This window comes from Silurus aristotelis (genome assembly GCF_946808225.1).
Source record: "Silurus aristotelis genome assembly, chromosome: 8".
In the NCBI taxonomy this organism is placed as follows: domain Eukaryota; kingdom Metazoa; phylum Chordata; class Actinopteri; order Siluriformes; family Siluridae; genus Silurus; species Silurus aristotelis.
The window spans coordinates 15,699,690-15,723,578 of NC_139581.1; the positions used below are offsets into that span (position 1 = coordinate 15,699,690).

The window sequence follows — 23,889 nt, forward strand, 5'->3', positions numbered from 1 at the left end:
TTACTTTCATATTATCAGACAACCTTGGGTTGTCATGACATCTGCAAGTATAACACTTGCCTATCTTAACCTAGCACTGAACAGCTTTGTTTAATTGACAGCGCAGATGGATTACTGTCTGTTTTCTGATTGTTTGCATGAATCTTTTTGCTGTTTCTTAATAATGCGCAGAATGTAATGAAAATTTGAAGCAGTACTGCAGGTGTATAAATTGCAGAATGAGTCATAATGAATTCTCATTCTCATGAATAAGCACATACTGGAATTTTTAACATTCCTGCACAGTAGTCTACTCTGATTGCTAGTCTGCAGAAGCAGGTCTGTGTTTCGCCTGTGCAGCACTTTCTAGCTGACTTTCATATCAATAAATAAAGGTTATTTTGTTTACTTTTAAAGTTTGGAATATGGGCTGCTTTCTGACCTTTAGTTGCTAATTAATTTTAAGCATTCTTTTCACTCCTTCACACACAGTAATGCTAGCTTTTCAGAATGTAAATTTTTAAAAAATAATAATCTAGGTATCTAGGTTTAGCCTTGTAAAAGAATCCCAGAAAGTGAATGAGACTTGTTGCGAGAACAATGTTAGCACCTTAAATGTAAATTGCCATGAAAAACAGCCACAGAGACTGAGAAAGTGAGAAATCCAGCAGTGTCGGAATGAGTAAAACTATAGCTTAACAGACACAGTGGCCAAAGTGTTCTGGCCTTGACCTGTAGCACATTGAAAGCAGAATAGATGGAAAAAAAAGCTTGTGCTGTCATGCTGGGTTCAGCTGGGTTTCTGTAATGCTGAGAATGTTGAGAAAACTGTGAAAGCTGATACTAACAGTTAAATGTTACTTGAGCTGACTTTTTTAAATGATAACAATATAGCATCATCTAATATAGTTATTTATATTCTGCAGTGCAGCACAAATTGCATAGTCATTTTAATATAAAAATAAAAAGCCAAACAGTTCATTTCAGTTACACCATGATCCCACAGCACTCCTTAAAAATGATCATCTATGTCAGATATTACTGCCCTTATTTACTCCTTTTATTAATGGCAGCCATTCCTTGTAGTAGCAGATTTAAACAATACCACAGTTATCGATTTATGTCTGAAATTGTAGCAGTGAATTTGAATGAGTCATTTCAATCTACATTCTGATCATCCCATGTCAGACACTACACTCTTGAGTGCTGTTATTGACCTTCTTTTGTATTAGATTGATGGACCATTAAAATTCTTCTGCCTTTTTATCTGAATACTTTATTTATTGCATGACTTTGCACATATCTCACCTGTTGGCATTACAGGTTTAGCTCCTTTTCCATTTCCTTATTTCACTAGTAGGCAATTTTTTATTGCTATAAACAAACATAAATCTTCTTCTGTTTTTGTTATTTGAGGTATAACTTAAGGCTTTGTATTCTCCCACTACATTCCGTAGTGTATCTGCATCCTTTTGACTATATTATTCACAGTCATTGCTTTAGTTTTCACACAGCTCCATGACAACATCACATCTAACATAGTCTTGCTATTACTATTAATAACCTGTTTATATCTCAAGCACTAGATGCAAACAACTTTTGTATTTGGTGCTAAAGCTTCTAAGCATTTATAAATGCGGCTTCACTGACATGGGATTGTTTTTTATGATGTCAGAAATTGCTTGGAACTTCATCTCTTTGTCACTAATCCCAGATCAGTTCTCTCATCAAGACTGCATTATATTACATTAAAATAATGCTATAATCTATCCTATTCTTTATCAGACTACTAAAACTATATAGAATTTGACTGCTAGAGTATTATATTTACCAAAATGTTCCTGCCCTAAATCCTGTTTCATACATTTTCTAGTCCCAGTTCATTTGGGAATCCTAGATTCATACTTTCATGAGTGGCAGGTGTTTCAGTATTGTAGCACCCATTGGAGCATTAGAAGTCTACTTCCAGCTAAAAAATATACCTCTGTTTTCAGTATTAGCAGTCTCTCTTTATTAACTAGTGACAGCTCTTATCATAACCATGTATTGTTGCAAAAGACATTTGCATGTGTTCTGTTCACATTCTGAACTCTTCTTGTTATGTTATGTTATGTTATATGTTATGTTATGTTATGTTTGTTTTTTATTGCATGTATTGTCTTTGTGAAGAGATCTGATTTATTTTCCTTCTCACACATTAATTTTCTGCCTGTTTTTCTGACTGGCATGTCATTCAGAGAACTTGTGCCATAATGGTAACCCCAGGTGTATCCCCCAGAGTGGCAACAAAGGCCTAGAGAACAATAGGGTAAGATCATTCAGTTCAACCTGGTAAATGTACTACCTTAATGCTCTCTTCTTATCACTAAAAATCTTTAATGTTCAGTTGGATTAAATGTTTGGCTTTCTCCTCAATCACCAGTTTATTGTTTAATGGCTGGTTCCCTGTTACCTTTGTTAAATTTAAGCTTTCTTGTTTTTCTTCTTTTGATCTAGACAAAGTGTAAGACCCAGATGCTTATTTTGGTGGTGCATGGGGGGAATATTCTAGACCCAGCCAGTGGTGACCTGGGAGCAAAGGTATCAGACTTGGCGAGTCTTTCCTCAGTAGTGGAGAAAGTGACACAGGCTCACTTTGAGGCTGCCATACACCACATACTAATAAAGCTGGTGCCCTGTCCTGCTGTATGTGCAGAGGCCTTTTCTCTGGTTTCCACGTGAGTCACTAACTTAACTGAGCTTTCATGTTAGAGAATTATAGCATAATACTTTAAGTTGAATTAGATAGACACATCTCTAGTTTTCTTTATTGTGTACAAATCTGATCTGAGTTTTTTGGCACAAATTGAAATAATATTTTAAATTTATACAACTGAATCGTTAAGGCTTAAGGGCCAGTGGTGGCAGCTTGGTAGTGGTGGGATATGAACTCATAACCTTCCAATCAGAAGTCCAGCATCTTAAACACTGGGCCGCTATAAAACCTTTGTTTTATATTTTGGCATAATACCACTTACTACCACTTCTATATCATTATAAATTCCCTGATTCACAGTTTCAAAGTATCTTATAATGTTAGACATTTTAAAAATCTTTATAAGTGTACATAAAGCAGTTTAAAAAGCATATACATATATATATATATATATTTTTAAAAAGAAAATTGATGTAGAGATTATTCATCTGCTTCTCTAACCCACAGTCTGTTTCCACCAGCACTACCCACTAATCATTAATAAAGCAGGCCTTAATAATATATTTTATGCAACTGTCTTGGGAATCAGGCATTTTTATCCCAGTGCTGTTTCAACAGCAATTTGATGATTTATTATTTAGTGTCATGAAACCAAGTAGCTAAATTATTTTTATCCAAAATGACTTGCGGGTTAACTCAGCAGTTATGGAATAAAGGTCTTGCTCAAGGTCTTAATATTGACACCTTGGTGTTACCAGAATTCAAACTCATTACCTGCTGAGCTGCCACTCTGCCAATTCAATTGCAGTTTTATTTTTAATGCTGTTCTTAGAAATGTGGTGTTAGAAGATTTTTAAGAGAGATTTGCATAGAGGTCCACTACTACTTTATATACTGTAGACTTGTATTATTGTATGATTTTTATCCCACACTATGTGCAGAAAAATTTAAATTTGATTCTTGGTTTCTTTATATTTGCTAATTTTACTAAATTTTGCTAAAAGATTTGCTAATTTCAATAATGCTTAAAAGACAATTCTTTAACAGGCAGATCATTTGGTTCACACTGGTTTGTGTGTATGTGGAATTCAGGGAAAAAAATGCTATGTGATATGTTTATTGAGCTCATTCTAAAGACATCTTAAAGCTGTTAAATGTGTATAATACACAGTAAGAGAATCCCCTGAAAGTGGTTTGGTCAGGGAATTGAGAAGCTGACGTCTGAGATATAGAACCTCAACTGGCTAGTAGTGAATAGCCTGTGTGGTGCAGATTAGAGCTGAAAAGATTCCTCAAGTAACTCGAGTAATTCGAATACAAAAAAATCATCTAAGCAAATTATTAATAAGTTATTTATTTTGTTTAGAACATTTAACCACACGTGTAGCACTGTGTTTCTCCACAGTCCGTTATTATTGGCGCACGACAGTGCTAGCGGTAAACCTCTGGACAGGTAAAAACAGAAGACGCTGCAGAATAAAAAAATGGAGGAACGGAAAAAAAACAGCAAGGGGCAAGAAGAACATTCATATGGAAGCCTTTTTTGCCACATTAAAAAGTTTGCCTAATTCCGACTTTTATTCCCGCAATTCCGACTTTAATTTTTTCAGAATTCTGACTTTATTTCTCATAATTCCGCAATTTTTCTAAAAAGGAAACAAATTACTTGTTCATTTTAAGACACCTGTCTCATTATTTTTCTTGTTTATTTATTCATAGCTCTTTAATAAAGAAAAAGTACTTCTTAAACAATTACTCAATTAATGAATGGAATAATCAGTAGAATACTCGATTACTAATATAATCGATAGCTACAGCCCTAATGCAGATGCTAGTGTAATTAATGGGGCTTTCTTTTCTTACTGGTTTTACAGTGAACTTCTGGTTTATTGGCACTAGTCTCTCTTGAAACAGAGGATGGGAGAAGAATACATATGATGTGTGGTTCATGGATTCAAGCAACTGATTTCTGCTTGCTTGCTATCCAGCATCCAGGCATCAAATAGTCACAGCATAACAAAATAACTTTCATTCTTGAAATGAGTTGTCAAATCTTTCATTTACACAACGCATCCATTTCTACATTAATGAAATTCATTCTTCTGTATGCTAATCAAGGACTGAATAGGTGGATCTGTTTGTGCACAGTCAATCTGCATGCCATTATATGCCAAAACAACTCCGGTGGGGACTCTGGATACTCAGAGACTGATTTAATATTCTACTGAAATCTGTCAGCCTGTTGGAGAATGCTGGTGGGTAGAGAATACACAGCATTACAGGCATTAATGATTGTGCAAGTAAAACAGGTCTGCATAGGAGGAAAATGCAGAAATAAATGCACAGATAAATAGAGTAACTAAAGGTGAAATTAAACCTGAATGTAATTGTTAATTGTAATTGAAAAGGCAGAATGAATTATTAAAAGAATTCCTTCCTTTGTAGAAAAAACACTCTTCTATTCTTTTCAAGCATTAGTTGCAAGTGCACGGTCAATAAATATTCAGAGACAATTCAAAGTTACAATCTGTGTCATGCATGTTTATCAGTATGCTGGATTTGGACTGGATGCAGTGGGAGGGTAATGGACCTATGGTCTGGGTAATGTGCTAAGAATGGTTGGGAAATGACAAGGATGAATTCAGAGTTTTTTCATTTCTGCTAGCAATCAAACTCAATGTATATGACCTCAAATCATCAGAAGGTTAATTTAGTTTTTTCTATTTGTATGTTTTACTGCTTTGCATCTTTTACCATAGCCCTAGTATCAGGCTCAGGTGTTTTGTCACTAAAAGAATAATCCATGGCTCTCAGAAGAGTCTCAGAGTCTTCCAAAAAAGTTATTTATTTAATTAATTTTCAGATCTAAACAAAAGTTTTTAACAAGTCGCTGTCTTAGATATTGTCTTATCCTGCATGTTAAACAGATTCCATATTTCAGGTAACACGGACCCTTTTATTGTAATTGATAATCTGTACCATACTGCTGTAATAAATATAGTTAGTAAGACTACATAAGCTTTGAACATGTGAAATGAGTCAAAATCTAAACCTATGTGTATGAAATGGTTTATTCAACTAATGTGCACATATTATTTTTTATTCTATATCGCTTTTATAATCATTTCCAGTTCAACTGTTTGGTTGGATACTTTTGAATACCTGTGTAAAACTGAATAATCCTAATAAGCATAGTATCTTTAATCAGGAACCTGGCAATCATTATTTCACACAAAGGCAGAGTCATCAGATGGAGGCTGTAGGATATTGACTGTTTTTCAAGGCTGCGTTTTGTCAGCTGTTAGGCTGAGTATGCTCTAATTAGAGGATTATTGGGTTTACCTGTTATAAACGTACTGGTAGCAGTGGGATGAGGTCTTATCAACAATAAAGAACAAAAAAGAAACAACACAGTATGACACCCTAATGGGAAGAGAGGACATTAAAAGCAAGCTTTGGAGAGTGGACTGGTGGCTCATCCAGAGCCCTACACAGCTCTACACTGTCAACTCCAAAAGTAACACAAACATACTTTTCTGTTCTGTTGTCTCTCAGCTTGATTCGGCTTAGCTTTGCTTGGCCTCAGTCGGCATTCTCTTCACTTGGCATCTTTCTCCTCAGTGGATTTTTGATCATGAAAAGGTGTAAATGATTGAATGTCTTCTTACTTGAGTATTCTGAGACATGGCAGACTTTCTGTAGTCTAGCTTTGAAGCTTTTGTTTTTAAAAGCAGCGGATGTGTTACATCCACATCTCCAAGTGTGAGTCATGAAAGCAGTACATGAGAAATGCACAGAGAAAGCAAATGAAACCCAGAAGCGTGGCTACCTTATTAAAGCATATGCTCAGGCAGGGTTTCTGCATTTTTTTCTAATAATGTTACCTTTTATTTGCATGAGTGGTAGAACAGTATATATTTGTTCTTTTGCACTGTTATCTAGAGTACTGAAATGAAAAAAGAGTTATCCACATTTGCTATTGTGTGAACGGGTAGCAGCTTTTAAAAATAGATGTCTTTGTCATGTTAATGAAATGAAGCTCCACTGGTAATTTTCATCATCTCATCTTTTTCAGCAAAGTTAAACAGTGCTAGGGTGTTAGTAAGAGCACCAACAGTAACGGCACTATTAATTATTAATTAATTACTAATAGAACAAATGAATGATTATAAGAGGAGGACTAAGAGATCTGGAGGTGTTCTATGCAACCTGCTGCTGGTGTAGAAAGAGTCATATAGTTTAATTAGTAGTATAATTCATTTGTTTTTTTGACTTGATATAATAATGGCTATGGTCTTGCCAGGACACTTTGTGTAAACATGACAGGAGCAAATGTGGACACAAAGACACACAGCTCAGGTCATGCTCTCTTGGGGTGAGCTGCATGCTGGGAGCACAGACAGGGACTTGAAGCACCATCTGTGTTTGGAAGAGTGAGAAAGAAAATGAAGAATATATAGAATAGGAGGGTAAATGATTAGACAGGCAACTTACATAAATAATATATAAACAGAGATTAAAAACATTGGTTTATATATTCAGCCCATATTTTTATGTCTTAGAAGATGTGATCCCAAATGTGACATTTTTATCTTATTGTAGTCTTTTTATTTTAAATATTTATAATATGAAAAATATTTAGCTGTAATGCTGTATTGTACATAAATAAATTGTAACTTTTTTTCAGAGAATTAATGATTCAGTAACACTTTTGTACGTCGCCCTGGTAAAGCTGCTAAATGCCGCAAATGTAAACGTAAATGTAACATATGCAGAGGAGAAGAAAATTTGATGGATGTATAGAAAAGAGAAATGCTGTTGAATTGAACATTTCTTCATCTAAGTCTAATTGCAAAACATAACACTGGAAAATATATTTTGAAGCATGCAACACCATTTTCTAGATATTACTATTTGGGCCAGTTAGGAGATTTTGCTGAGTTGGCTGTCTTTCCTAAAGAGTAAGGGTTTAATGTTCATCTTGTTAAGGAAAGAATCAGTGGATATAAAGTTCACAGGAAACAGATAAGGGGGATTTCATTGACCTTTGTGGTCTTAACTAATCTGAGACATGACCCTGTGGTATAGCCTACAGTAGAGGCTGCAGCTGAACGTTTCAGTTTTTTTATTTCTTTTCAAAACTTATAAGGGTACATTTGTATAAATCATAATAACATAAAACAACCAACCTAACAATATTGATTTATATTATTTGTACCTCTTTGTTTATAAATGTAAATGTAAACAGTGTTCTATTTGTCATATAAAATGTATATTGAAAAATATTTAGCACTTGTATCTACAAGTCTGTTTTAGTCCTGTCATTCCAAAAAGAATAGTTTATTAATATCTTACCATTACTGTGTTGTAACAATAAAGAGGAAAACATAATGAACAAGCTTTATTTAGTCCCTGATTTACATCAGGGTTTGAAGAACAACCTCTTGAGAATAACCTTGCATAGCCAATCTCAATTTTAAAAGGTATCATGCTGATAAACTCCTAATCTGATTGACAGGTATAAGGTAGGCAAAGGCTTGCAGGGTGAACCTGCTTTGCACATTTTAGCTGCTTTGAGCTCAACCCCATACAGATGCTGTAGTAGGATATAACGGGAGCTGTGCATAAACAAATTCCATGAAACATAGAACTGGAGCATTGTTGTATAGAAGAGTGAACCAAAATTTGTCCAAATAATGCAGTGAGAGAGTGAAAATATATAAAATAGATTGGATGAAGGATTAATAACACCTTGCATAGCAATCTGTGGATAATATTTAGATGTTAGCAACAGGTGCAACAAATAATATATTTGACCAGCTATTTTTAAATATATTTATTAGATATATTGTCTAACACCACTATGTATATACTCTGTATTTACATAAAGTATTATGGAGATAATGTTGTGTAATTACAGCCCACTCTAAGTAGGCAGAGGTTTCAAACTTGGAATGAGTATTTTCAGCAAAATTACAAAAACAATGAGAGAGATGGATTTTTAGTTTTCTGTCCAAGAGGGATGACTGAGAGGCAGCAGATGATGTTGCTGCTGATGAAGTGTTTTGTTTACTTCCTCCCCTGATTATGCCTGAATAGAAGATTAAACAGAATTCATGGACAGCACTATATCTCAAGGCTACATTTAGACCAATTTGCTTTCTAGTGTTTCTGGATTAACAGAGCCTTGTTTTCTCTGTGTTGGTTGCAGCCTGAACCCCTATAGCTATGATAAGAGCTGTGTGTCGAGCAGTGTAAACCACCTTCCACTAGCAGTACTCCCCCTTCTTGCTGTTACATCTCCACAGTACCAGGACTGTGTGACATCCGTCATCTCCCAAGCCAATGAGGTCTACCGCAGCTTTTTACAGTCTCCAGATGGACAAGGCTTCACTGGCCAGGTCTGTCTGTTTATGCATCATGGCTTTGAGTGAGAAAGCATGGCATCTGTGATGCTTAAGAATAAGTCTTCTAAATCTGAGATTGGTTTGCCCCTTTCTTGAAGTAACTTGCATAGATCTTTCACCAGTATTTACAGCTTATTATGCAGAGTGGTTTGTTAAATGTTGAAAAAACTTAGTTTTCTTTACACTGATTGGAAAAGGATTATTATATTATTATAAAGGGTTGTGATGTCTTTAACATCATAAAGTGCCTTTTATAATTTGAGACACGTGCATGTTTTGTTTGTTTATATGACACAAACTAGATAGAAAAAAACAAGAACTGTTCAGTGAATGACTGGAAGAATGTTTTGGTGACAGATGATTCCAAATTTTGAATTGTTTGGCTCTAAAAGAAGAACTGATGTAAAAGTAAGAGGGGAGATGTTACCTGCCTTACACCCACAGTCAAATATGTAGGTGAAAGCTTTATTGTTTGGGGTTGTTTTGGAGCAGATAAGGTTGAAGACTTATTCTGGTTGGAAGGAATACTAATACAACTTTGCTACCATTCAATAATTCAGCACCATGCAATTCTGTCTGGACTGCGGATAAGTGGAACCAGCTTCCCCATACAACAAGGCGGTGACCCCAAGCATATGTCCAATAAGGCAAATGACCCCAAGCATATGTCCAACAAGGCAAAAGACCCCAAGCATATGTCTAAGCTGTGTACAGGAAACATTTGGCTGGAGTATGATCTATTATGGGATGATAGACAGAGTTCAAAATGTAACTCAGCTTTTCATGCTGTAAGCAATATAGCCATATGCTTGTAATATCAGTGCTCTCTAATGTGAGACATGAAGCTGGTTTTTATTTTAAAAAATGTATTGTTTTAATTATATATAATTATGCAAAATTATATGTTGTGAGGTTAGCTAATATAATGTAAATAATATCAGTAATGAAAATGTTACCCTATTTATATTAATGAGGCTTTTGGTGGCTTTAAAGGCTTTAAAAGCCTGGTTGCAATGTCTAAATATGCATCAGTTCCTCAGTTGTCAATCTGACTGACTGTTTCTCTAAAACACTGAATTTCAGTCAAACTAATAGTGGGATTAGATAGCAAATTTTACTAGAGCAGTAATGTATCATACCTGGGTGTCATTAGTAGCATTATGAGTCAATAATGATGAGTCATTTCAAACAACAGCAGAGAAACCTCTTTACTGTTTCTGCTTCTTAATCTGGCATGATAAATCTAATAATACACTTTTTTCAGTTTTTAAGTGAGTTTGAGTGTGGACTATGACTTTCAATGGCAGCATGAGTAACACAACCCCTCATCCATATGATCATGAAAAAATGAATAAATAAAAAAAAAACCTATGCACAATTGCAGATTTGGGTTGTTTAGTTGATATAAGTTGATATGTGAGCATATCTGTTGATATCTAGCATCTAATTGAGAAGCACCCGTTTTATTTAGCAGTAATCAAGATTTTTTTTAAGCTGTATTGGTGTGCTTTCAGATGGTTCTAATTTTGTGTGCTATATGCTGTTTTCCAGGTATGCCTGTTGGGTGACTGTGTGGGTGGCGTGCTGTGTTTTGATGCACTTTGTTTCAGCAACAGCCCACAACATGACAGTCCTAGTTGCAAAGGGAGACACAACAGCATGGAGAGCCTAAGGGTCAGTGTTTAAAGTTCAAACCACTTAAACCACATTTCTTTTTTCTAGCTATTGATTCAGTTTATTTATTTATTTATTATTAAGTATAGCTTTACTTTCAGTATACTTTAGTCTCATTGAAGCTCTTGGAAGTATTCCAGCATCAGCTTAAAGTTTAGGATTTATTAGTCAGTGTACTTAAGTGCTTTCCGAGACCTCACACTATATACATACAGCATTTTGGGTTTTTTTTGTAATAGAGACTTGTTTACTTTTTGACTATAAAGCATCCATATCACACAGGATAACCCTGGATTTCTGGGAGAGGACGACTGTGGCCCAATTGCATGCAAGCGACTAAGCAAAAGCAACATTGATATTTCTTGTGCCAATGATGCATTTCACAGCAGGTATTTTCATTGTTGCAACTCCCACACCTTTCCAGAATGTCAAGTTTTTATCATTAAGCTAAATTCCTGCTAACACTGAGCTAATATAATGTATATGCTTATATATGTAAATATATGCAAACATTTGCTTATGTATTCAAATATTCTTGTGATTGTCATGCTAGCATTTCACTTAGCTGTCTATCAGTTTAGGCTGAAAAGGTTGGAGCTGATGTGTGTTGCTGGCATTCAGCTACATTGTCTTTTTCACCAAGCCATTTATCAGTATAAATCACCTGGTCAGCCTCCTGCTGCCTTCTATAAATAGTTTCTCCCAGTATACAGAGACAAAAGGGACACAGAAAGAGGAAATTTTCTCCTCTTTTTTCAGCCCAAATTTCCCGAATGGTCTCATAGCATTGTAGCATTTTATATTGTATAGGGTATCATAGGTAAGAGTGGAGGCCAGTGTGGGTTGAGTATGCTGTTAATATAGGGGTGTAACGGTAAACAAAATTCACGTTTCGGTACGTACCTCAGTAATACAGATGTGTATGTGTGTGTGTGTGTGTGTGTGTGTGTGTGTGTGTGTGTGTGTGTGTGTGTGCGCGTGTGTGTTTAACATTTAATATTTAATTTTCTGAAGATATGATCTACTTAAATGTTCTGCTTATTTCAGCACACTTTAACAAATGTCTTTATTCTATTTAATTCCTCATTCATTCCCTTGATATGCGGAATTGTCAGGATTGTCTCTTTTTAAGTGAAATTTTTGAAGTTGGACATAAAAGGAAGCCAGAACGAAAACATGAAGCATGAACTAGCTGCTAACACTAGCGATATGGATTCAAGATTTAAGATTTTTTATTTGTCATAAACATAGTTATATGCAGAATACAACTTGCAGTCAAATGAAAAGCTAAAAGAAAAATCTTGAATCCTGAATTCCTGGATACTTTTACTTTGATGGGAAGAATCTGATTTAGAAAAAGGTTTTAAAAAACCTTTAGGATCCAAAAATAAAACTGGAGAAAAGTATTAATGTGTTAAATTTTTAAAATGTTACTTTCTTCTCTTCCATTAGTCAATGTTGTTATTTTGTTTCACCAAATAAAGTGTGTTTGTGTGTGTGTGTGTGTGTGTGTGTGTGTGTGTGTGTGTGTGTGTGTGTGTGTGTGTGTGTGTGTGTGTGTCTGTGTGTCTGTGTGTGTCTGTGTGTGCCATGGTATCAAGTATGTGTTGAAAACACTACAATAGGAATAGAACAAAAAAAATTAACTGACAAAGTAATTTGGACGTGTCTGGAGAAGCTCCTGATATAAAATATATCTCCTTCAATCACAAGACATTTGTGTGTAAGACTTTAAATTGCTGTGTATTGCTTCAAAACATCCCTAATAGTTAAATATTCATGTAGAGTACAAGAGTCCTTCACATACATAACATATGCTAGAAATCTAGGATCAGCTGATGTTCCTAATACCACAAAAGCAAATACAATTTGCCTGTGTTATAATGTACAATATGTATGGGAATATATTGTGTACATTTCAACTTATTAAACCAAATATTATAAGTCATCAGGGCAGAGAAATCTCTTGTTGCAAATGTCTGTAAATGGAATATGGTCACTTGCATTACTGGGCATTGAAATACTATATTGCTGGTCACATCACAAGTTTATATTAACATGCAGTCGATTAACAGTCTGTATAAATAAATCAAATCATTCTGATTTCTTCAAATTTGGCTGTGTTAACCGTAACACTGATCCACTGATCTGTTTGGTAGGAATGCTGAAAGGAATGTGCAATTATTTTGAAATGGTTCTGCATAATTTCAAATATTATATTTTGTAAATATTCTAGACATAAATAAATGGCAGTTGTTAACTAATACTTTCATTATATTCAGTATCATTTTATTTAAACAATCTGTATTAAGATTCAGACTTATAGATTCAGGCAAATGTGGCTCATTCATACATACATTTATGTTGTGTTTGTGTGTTGGTGTGTGTGTGTGTGTGTAGTCAGGTCCAGAATGGCTCGGGAAAAAGCAGTACAAAGTGGAATCCAGGTCATTTTGACTTTGAGGTGTCTGAATGCTTTCTCTTAGGCTGTCCACTTGGGCTGGTGTTAGCTTTGAGACACACCGTTCTTCCTTCAGTCAAAGGTCAGTCTCACACTAACATGCTACAATCACACACAAGCAAATGTAACTTTGTTTTTGTTTGTCCTCTGTATGCACTGTTAGCTTACACATGACAGTCAGTCTAATTATTTTTACTTCCAGCAGAGTGAAATGTAGAGTTGCCACCACATTACAGTGACTAGCCTTCAATCAAAAGTTTTCACAGTAGACACAGTTTTTGTCTATACTCTATCATGTGGTCTTTTTTTGGCAGTGACTCAGATGCAACCTGCCTGCTCTCAGATCTACAACCTGTTTTACCTCTCTGACCCGTCAGCCTCCAGACTGGAGCCTCTTCTGTATTCTTGTTTTTACCAGCTGCCTCCATACCCAGTTCCACAATATCAGCACTATCCGCTCGATGATGGTTGCTCTACCCTCATTGGTGAGGAAATTCTTTTACACAAATTAGGTTATGGTTAAATAAACCATGCACTATTTTTGCTTGAGCAAAACTTTTGTATCATTTTGTATTTGCAGCACATGTTAGTTACATAAAATAATGAATCTCTTTTTCTGTCCTCCTCTTTTGATCACCCTAAAACATGGCAAATTCTACAAATATGCAAAAAATGTGTCTGCCTGCTGTGTAATGCACTGCTAAAACAGAACCTGCCAAAACACAGAATACAACATAGACACTTTCCAAACACAGGAATTTCCATCCAAACAGCTTTAGAAAAAGTAGCTCTCTCTGCATGACCTGTATTTTAAATGTAATTGCAGGTGACCCCTTTTGTCTTGCTGTCTTCTCTGTTCTCCCTCAGGATCACCTGAGCACTTACACTCCTTGCACTTTCTCTCTGTTTGTCAATCTAACAGCAATTCCCTGCACTGCTTTGTCTGTTAGCTAGTTTGAAAAGGGAACATTATACCCCAGTTTTGGGACACATATTTATTAACTAATGTTTCTGTAACTTTGGCACTGGCCTATTTATTTTTTAAACTAGGCTGCCTGATAAAGAAAACTAGCACAAATCTTGTAGACCTAAACACTAAAGCAAAGAGTGTAGAATTATAATAACATTTATAGATGATACAGTAGGTGTCACTTTCAGAAAGCAATGACATTAATAGTAATACATCTACTGCATGTGGAACTTGAGTTTAATTAAAACAGTAAACTTGCATCACAGTGGTAATGATCCAAAAGACAGATAAATGACTTTTAGCTTCAGATAAATATAATTCAAGTCAATTCAATGTTATTTGTTTAGCTCTTTCAACAATGAACAATGCCCTAAAGAAGCCCTTTAATACGGAAATCTGATATATGGCAATATATGCAAAGCACACATATTGCATACATGTTCATGTTTGGATTTCACAGATATAGAAATATATGTCAGATACTTGTACATATATGCCACATATATTTCTAAATATTACAAAAATGGCCATTGATGAATTTTGATTTAAGCTTGTGTAATACATTAAATTTACTTACAATATCTGATTATTACTTTATATAACTATCTTACAGTTCCTTAGTTCTATTAAATAAATAGTTAGAAACTTTACATTTTGAAACATTTATTGTTGGTTTTCAATTGCTTCCGGAGTCCAAAAAAAGCAAGCAGTGGGACATAATGCAGTACTTAAATTAAAGCAATTGTTTAAAACCTGTGTGCTATCAATGAACAGGGATCAACAAATATAACCAAATCTAAAAGTAAACATAATGTAACAAAACTGTAACATTGCAACATTAAACATTATATCTCAGCATTAAAATGCGTTTCACTTTATGTACACAATTTTTTTAAAGATTAAATCAAACCAATAAAAGAAGATGACTTATATACATATAATATATACTCATATACAGTCAATAAAGTGTGGTGGTGCAATATTTTAGCATATTTGTAAAGAATATTTCTAGCAAAGTAAATAAAATTTGAGATGACAAAACACACATGGAATTTGCTTAAATATTATGCATATTTACAGTCGATCTTACAATGATTAAATGTACAAATATTTGCTAACAGATTTTATTTATTTAGAGGTCCTATAAATGTTTACATTTAGAGAACATTCAAGTTTCATTGAGTTAGCATATTAGCAAAGTAAATGTGTGTCAAGATGACAAAGATAAAAAAATAAATAAACACGTAATATGTTAAACTTCATGCACGTAGTCAGTCGACAGCACAATTTTATATATATATATATATATATATATATATATATATATATATATATATATATATATATATATATATATATATATATATATATATATATAATTATTTATTTATTTATTTTTTGTCAGAATGAACAAATTGACTATATAATTATTTATATATATATTTACACAATTATATGTATATATATATATATACACAGTGAGGAAAATAAGTATTTGAACACCCTGCTATTTTGCAAGTTCTCCCACTTAGAAATCATGGAGGGGTCTGAAATTGTCATCGTAGGTGCATGTCCACTGTGAGAGACATGATCTAAAAAAAAAAAAATCCAGAAATCACAATATATGATTTTTAAACTATTTATTTGTATGATACAGCTGCAAATAAGTATTTGAACACCTGTCTATCAGCTAGAATTCTGACCCTCAAAGACCTGTTAGTCTGCCTTTAAAATGTCCACCTCCACTACATTTATTATCCTAAATTAGATGCATCTGTTTGAGGTTGTTAGCTGCATAAAGACATCTGTCCACCCCATACAATCAGTAACAATCCAACTACTAACATGGCCAAGACCAAAGAGCTGTCCAAAGACACTAGAGACAAAATTGTACACCTCCACAAGGCTGGAAAGGGCTACGGGGAAATTGCCAAGCAGCTTGGTGAAAAAAGGTCCACTGTTGGAGCAATCATTAGAAAATGGAAGAAGCTAAACATGACTGTCAATCTCCCTCGGACTGGGGCTCCATGCAAGATCTCACCTTGTGGGGTCTCAATGATCCTAAGGAAGGTGAGAAATCAGCCCAGAACTACATGGGAGGAGCTGGTCAATGACCTGAAAAGAGCTGGGACCACCATTTCCAAAGTTACTGTTGGTAATACACTAAGACGTCATGGTTTGAAATCATGCATGGCACGGAAGGTTCCCCTGCTTAAACCAGCACATGTCCAGGCACGTCTTAAGTTTGCCAATGACCATTTGGATGATCCAGAGGAGTCATGGGAGAAAGTCATGTGGTCAGATGAGACCAAAATAGAACTTTTGGGTCATAATTCCACTAAACGTGTTTGGAGGAAGGAGAATGATGAGTACCATCCCAAGAACACCATCCCTACTGTGAAGCATGGGGGTGGTAGCATCATGCTTTGGGGGTGTTTTTCTGCACATGGGACAGGGCGACTGCACTGTATTAAGGAGAGGATGACCGGGGCCATGTATTGCGAGATTTTGGGGAACAACCTCCTTCCCTCAGTTAGAGCATTGAAGATGGGTTGAGGCTGGGTCTTCCAACATGACAATGACCCGAAGCACACAGCCAGGATAACCAAGGAGTGGCTCTGTAAGAAGCATATCAAGGTTCTGGCGTGGCCTAGCCAGTCTCCAGACCTAAACCCAATAGAGAATCTTTGGAGGGAGCTCAAACTCCGTGTTTCTCAGCGACAGGCCAGAAACCTGACTGATTAAAAGAAGATCTGTGTGGAAGAGTGGGCCAAAATCCCTCCTGCAGTGTGTGCAAACCTGGTGAAAAACTACAGGAAACGTTTAACTTCTGTAATTGCAAACAAAGGCTACTGTACCAAATATTAACATTGACTTTCTCAGGTGTTCAAATACTTATTTGCAGCTGTATCATACAAATAAATAGTTAAAAAAATCATACATCGTGATTTCTGGATTTTTTTTTTAGATTATGTCTCTCACAGTGGACATCCACCTACGATGACAATTTCAGACCCCTTCATGATTTCTAAGTGGGAGAACTTGCAAAATAGCAGGGTGTTCAAATACTTATTTTCCGCACTGTATATATATATATATTTTTTTTTTTTTTTTATTATTATTTTTTTATTTTAAGGTCAGAAAATAGTTCCATGTCGCTAAGTCACTATTGCAGGATGTATTCGGCCGACTTCCTGCCATTAAAGTTTTGTTTTTGTTTTTTCTGCATGCGCAAACATCTTAATTTGCGCTTTACAGCTGCAAATCAAGTATAGTGTATATAATTTGATTAGTTTGGTTTCGGATCCATTACATTCATGTTATGAAAGAGTAATTTGGAACAATAATAGTTATTTTATAGCATTTTAAATATATCTTATTTAAATTGTTTGTTTAATTTTAATTAGTGTAAAGATCTTTTTTTAGTGCATCTATGTAAATGAAATATGTTTCGAATATATGAAATACATTACTAGCATATATAAATGACAAATAATCAGGTATATCAGAATATAGGGTAATGTCTTAATATTTGTAATAATTTTAGAATTAACATCAAAATTTAAAGTTCTTTCAAACTTATTTCAAATGTGTTTTATACTAGAAAATCCAGTGGAAATTTAGGGTTTTTTTTCCAGAGCTCTGCTATTTTGCAGTTTAATGACAAGCACAAAAAGCCTAAATAATTTAATTCCCTTGCATTTACATTTATGCATTTGGCAGATCTACATCCAACAGCAGAGATGCCTAAAATAAGCACAAAACTGACCTCTCAAATGACTCTTTATGAGTGTATCAAGACCAAATTCTACATTAACATCTATGTGATACTAATTTCACATAGTAACTAATTGCATAACTCAACAGCAGGTATCTCATATACTGTATTATGTTGTACTTTAATGTATCATATCATCATGTATGGTGTTACACAATATATTAAAGTATATGTAACCTACATATGTATAGAGACATTGTACATATACTTTAATTATATATGTTTCAGGTAACCAATAAAACTACAAATATGTATATATATGTTCATATATATTAACTATAATTTTATATATAAGTTCATATATATTGCTATATATCATATTTTCGTATGGGTTTACCGAAATAAATAACAAATGTACATTTTAAAAATATAAATTAGTTCCTTTAAGTTTTAGTACCGCTTCTACCTGCCAGAGCTTTTGCAGCTTGTGTTGTAGAAATATCTGTGCCTTGTTAGGGCAAATATTTTCATAAAAATCTGCCCCGTTTTTCTCTTATAGACTATATGTATCACAGACACATCTGTTTGTCTAACGGTTTCCCCTGAGTGATTATATGGCCAGTGGTGAGAGAAAGGAGCATCCTGCTTGTTGTGACTATATAACAGTCTTTCTGTGTTTATCTCAATCCTTGTTCTTTTTGCCTGTTTGATTTTTCTTTGTCTGTGTCTTTCATTTTTGATACACAGTGTATTTAGTTTTGCAGAGCAATGACCCCCTTAGGATCAGTAGGAATCCACACTTAGGGATGTATTCTGATAAATGCCTGTGAGCTACCTGCCTTTTTCCTCTTTGTTTATTCAGCCATTGTTGATTTTGTCTATGGTATTTGGCTCACCTGTGCTCTCTGCTTTTTGCTGCTGTTCACAGATAGGAGCACTACTAGCACTGAGTGCCCTTGTCAAACTGCTCTGATAAGGCCCATCCTGTTTAAAATTCACACCTGCAGCCAACTGCTTTGCTCTTTATATCTCCTTCATCTTTCATGCTGTATGAACCTCATCTTCCCAACGCTACTCTCTGGTTTGCCATAATGAAAATTCCTCCATCCCTGTCCTCTGTCACCTGCTCCAAACAACCCTTCTTGTAGCATCTGGGCTATTGCTGTCCACAAATGCACTTGGCTGGTAAATGAGAAATGGCCAAAGAGCCAATTGTTAAAAGGGCATGGGGCTAGATAGGCGGACCTCTGCCACTTTAGTCACTGTGATTGACTGCACATGCGAACACATATGTCTAGTGACTGTAACTGAGTCTTCCCTACTGGGATACTATATGAAGAGCCTTAATATTTTGGACTATATATGCTGCGGCTCTCTTACATATAGAAAATGAAAAGCATATAAAGTCTAACACTCAGAAAAATAAGGTTGTCTTGGATTAAAAAAAATTAATTAAAGATTCAGCAAGATGTTGCACTTATATTGAAAGAAAGTGTATCAGAACAATTCTTTATTGTTGACTGAGTGAAAAGGCTTTATAACACCACATTCGCCTATTTTTATTTAGTCACCCTTGTGTTAATGCAAAACAAAAATTCTACAAATAAAGAAAAAAATTCTCTCTATATAATTAGCACCACTAGCAATTCTATTGTTAAAAATCTGCTAATGTGGTGTCAATGAGCATGCAAACTTCAACGAGTATTTGCAGTTCTGAAACAGAATTTTAAAAACAGGAATAAATAAGAATGATTAATGTAAAGGCTCTCTTAAAAATGTATCTTTAAAAGGTAAGAAAATATAACACAAACAGATTATAATAATACTTGCTGTCTGCTAAGTACATGCATTTTTTCTTTTACAAAATACATGGAAAATTACATAGAGCATAGGAAACATAGGAACATAGAGATAACATAAATATACAAAGCATTTAGTGACTTAAAGCAACAAGACAAATACTGTTGATAAATATGGATGTGGGAGACAAAGAGAGCAATGAAATCATCCAGTGAAACTAAACACAAAGTGTAAAATATTTACATTAAACAGAATCAGCTGATAAGATGCCAAATGAGGAAGACAAAAAAGACTGAACATAAAGGAGGCTGAAAAAACAAACCCAAAACAAAAAAAGAAGCACATGGCTTTTGAACAGTTTTGAAACTGTAACATTATGTATGTTTGCATGACATGTTGGCATAAAACTGCTATACTTACATTTGTCTCTATACAGGTTTGCCAAATTTGTAATAAGAACATTAATTGCAGATGGTTTATCTTGTCATGTCCTTTGTCAGAGTTAATGTGGAAAAATCGGTTGAACTACTGTTCTATTTAAAAAATGAAAATAGAGCATTGAAGGTAAAATCACTTTTTGTTGCATATAAGCATGTAGATTAATCACACTATAGCAAAGTTTCCAATCTGCTGTACATAATTTATATTATATTTTAACGCTTCAAATTTAGTCTTGATTTTTATGTTGATGTTTGAATTTGGAATCATTCACCCCAAATCAGTTAAAACAGAATAAAGGTATATAAATTAATGCTGGTAAAACAAATACATGATAAGAACAAGCCTCTGTAGTTATCCTTTTAAAAATGTGGTATGCAATTTTTTTGTTATTTCTGTTACGGTAGTTATATGTTTAATTGTCTTACTATATATCGGCTAAATAAACCAAATAGGTCTAAAACACATTTACCTGGATGTAATCCATATTAATATATGGCAACCAGTCTGGTTTGCTAATACTCAAATGATATGCCTTGACACTGTTATGTTTAGTAAACTAATGATTATGTTCTTCTGTAAATGTGCAAATGCTGTAAAGTGGAGGATATAGTGTCAAGTGACAAATTAACCAAGTCATCGGTTGCCTGCTTACATGTAAGAAACTAGCTCAAGTGTATGTAGTGCAAAATGCTATACAGGGTAAACATCTAGATTAGAGCACAGCTGATAAAAGGCCATTTGTGTTGAAAATAACATTACCCACCATGATGAATACACAAAAGGTGATGGCACTATGGACAAGTCAACACAACAAACATAATTAGTTGCTGATGGTTTTGCTTGATGTTTTGTTTGCTTCAAATTTTTTTTTTAGCAATGAAAGATTTCTATGTATAACAATGTATATTTGTAGCTGTATATAATTTCTCCCCCATGTAAATTTACAGATTCACTTAAATTGCTCTTTTATGCTATCTTTTAGTTGATGTGATCCATAGCCACCCTGATGTGTTTCTGGAGAAAGACCCTGCTCTATGTAGTACTGCATTCTCTGCCTCTGTGTATGAAGCCGAGAATGCAATGAAGCAGGAGGTTACTGATAGCAGCAAGCCTTCCGGCTGCATGGAGAACAAGCTAAGCTTCACCATCACCAACAGTGAGTGTGCAGGCAGATGCACTCTATTAATCAATCTAATCTCCTCCACAAGCACTCAGAAACGCTGTTTTTATCTTGCCAGACATACATTTTTGAGATTAAAAGAGGATTTGGTCATTAACAGTCAAATTGCATTTGAACCACAGCAGCTGTTAGAGCTGTATTCTCTATGTTAGTTCTCTGTGTTAGAGTGGTATTCATAAATTGCCCAAACAGTAATTTTATCAGAAAAATTATGTTCAAATATTTGTTAATTCCTATGCACCAATTACCTCTCCTCTATCATATGAATACCAACCAGGTAGGGTAAAGGATAGTGCATGCTTCACCTGAGAATGTCAAGTCAGCTAATCATATTTCACATATATTAAGAAGTTGATCAATGTCACTAAAGTAAACCATCATGTCCATCGTTTAAAAAAAAAAGAAAATTCTGTTGAACCTTTCATGAGCTGTTTAAAAAAGCTGTAATAGTGTTGCTGGGTGACTAGATACATTTCTCATTTGACAGCATGGTGGACCATCAGGTAGTGTTTCACAGTTCCAGTGTCTGGTGTTCCATTCCGAGCTGTCTCTTAATGTCCACATCATCTCCCAAGCACATGTCTGCTAACATAAAATAGTTTCTAGGTGTGAATGAAAGAAATTAAAAACTTGAGATCCACTCCCACACTGGCCAGCATAAAGCATTTTTGCAGATGAAGGAATACATTTTGGTCAGCTGGTTACAGCATAAGCAGTCTCACAGACTATTTGATAAAAGTCATGAATTGAAACTGTTGCATAGGCAAATGGCAGCAATAATAACAAATAGCACAAAATGATGCAAAGAGATCACAAAGAGTCAGGCAAATAGGAGTTGATTAAGCTGTAGCCATAAGGCACTGACAACCTCGAACTGAGCAGAAGTAAAGGCTTCGCACAGATAAACAGTGCTTACTATACACACTCTGACAGATCCTCTAAGACTGAGAGATATAAATGTCGTTTCTAAAACCAAATTGTCAATATGTAGAACTGTTTGCAGGGCTTGGTCTTTTTTACTTATATAGCATGTCAATTGATCCCATAATTTTGTAAAGTGTGATTGTATAGGCTTTCTAGGCTGAGTATGAAAATGTGTAGTGTAAGCTGTCATTAAATTACATGATTTTTAAAGCCATACACTGTGTGCCTGGCTCAAGTAATATTCTTTTTTCTGTGTATTCAAGCTCATTGTACATAACTATTTGTGTTAACCAGGCATATTATACTGAAAGGTTTAATAAAGGTTTAATGGTCCTATCGATTCGCCTTATGTAGAACAGCTATGGCTTCTATTTAATGATATAATCAAATGTTTTATGGTCATTATTGTACATTAAGAATGATTCTACATTTGTAAAACCACTATGTAGACCTGTTGTGTGTGTGTTGCAGTCTCCACTAACTGGTGGGGCTCTAAACGGCTGGATTATGCTCTTTATTGTCCTGATGTATTGACCGCATTCCCCACCGTGGCTCTGCCTCAACTGTTCCATGCCTCTTACTGGGAATCTACTGATGTGGTGGCCTTTCTACTCAGACAGGTAATACATAAATCTAAGGAATTTTCTTTGTGTATTATACAGGAAATATGCTTCAATACAACAAATACAGATCAGCTCATATTTGTTTAAGGAGGCTATGTCTCTCACAAGTTATTTAAATAAGATTCGTAGACCTTTGTAGCAGTGGACAATTTTACAACTGAGAAAATGTGTTATACTATTTTCTAATTCATTCAGACTTTAAATCTTACCTTTGACTGAACTGTGTGTTTTACAGGCTTACAGTAATGGGAAAAAAGATTATTACTGCTCCATTTCTAAACTTTAGACAGCATGGCATTATATCTGCAAGTGCTATATCACATACATAGTCAATTATTCACTCAACGTTCTACATTTATGACTTAATATTTAAAATTCCCTTTTTTATGATTGATGTGTCACATAATTATCAGTTGACCTACATAAGTTAGATTGATGTGAAAACAAAGCTGAGAAGCAGAGTGAATCTTTTAATAAAAATTAATGTTAATGCAAAAAAAAAAGAAGTTACGAAGCAAGCCTCTATTTACTAAAAAAGTGTTAGTTTATAGTATAAAGTATTATTTACATTATTTTTTATTTATTTTGGTGATTTTGTCAACTGCCAGAAACAAGGCAAACATAATTTTTGTAGATATTGTATGAGGCATTCAGATAATAGAGCACTGTTGCATTGCAATAAAAAAAAAAACTGTAGAGCAATTGCTGAGAGACTCGATTTCCACCCTGTTACGGAAGTGTGCTCATTGTTTGCCAATGTGTGTTTGTGTGATTGACAGGTGATGCAGCATGACTGTGTGAAGGCTCACAAAGCAGCACAATTAGACCCCAACTGCTTTTCCTCTTCCAGCTCCAAAGAGAAATGGCTACGAAGACGCACACATGTTAAGTTAAGGGTGAGTGATGTACAATACACTCATTTAGATCATGCCCTTGTTATTCGTTAACAATAAGTAGTGTGTATGAATTTTTATATGAGTTTCAAATGCATATTTATGTACAGAAAAATGTGACATG

The 23,889-nt window shown here is 34.7% G+C and overlaps 1 protein-coding gene across 2 annotated transcripts in view; it reads left to right on the plus strand.

Moving 5' to 3' along the window:
* LOC310729962 (membrane-associated phosphatidylinositol transfer protein 3-like) overlaps positions 1-23,889 on the plus strand; it is a 47,340-nt gene that overhangs the window by 18,364 nt on the left and 5,087 nt on the right. For both annotated transcript variants that reach the window (XM_083548669.1, XM_083548668.1), the window contains exons 3-12: positions 2,217-2,287; positions 2,476-2,696; positions 8,886-9,075; positions 10,633-10,755; positions 11,038-11,144; positions 13,156-13,298; positions 13,531-13,701; positions 21,128-21,301; positions 22,721-22,869; positions 23,652-23,768. In XM_083548669.1, the coding sequence (XP_083404795.1) occupies positions 2,217-2,287; positions 2,476-2,696; positions 8,886-9,075; positions 10,633-10,755; positions 11,038-11,144; positions 13,156-13,298; positions 13,531-13,701; positions 21,128-21,301; positions 22,721-22,869; positions 23,652-23,768 (1,466 nt within the window). The remainder of the gene's footprint in view (positions 1-2,216; positions 2,288-2,475; positions 2,697-8,885; positions 9,076-10,632; positions 10,756-11,037; positions 11,145-13,155; positions 13,299-13,530; positions 13,702-21,127; positions 21,302-22,720; positions 22,870-23,651; positions 23,769-23,889) is intronic.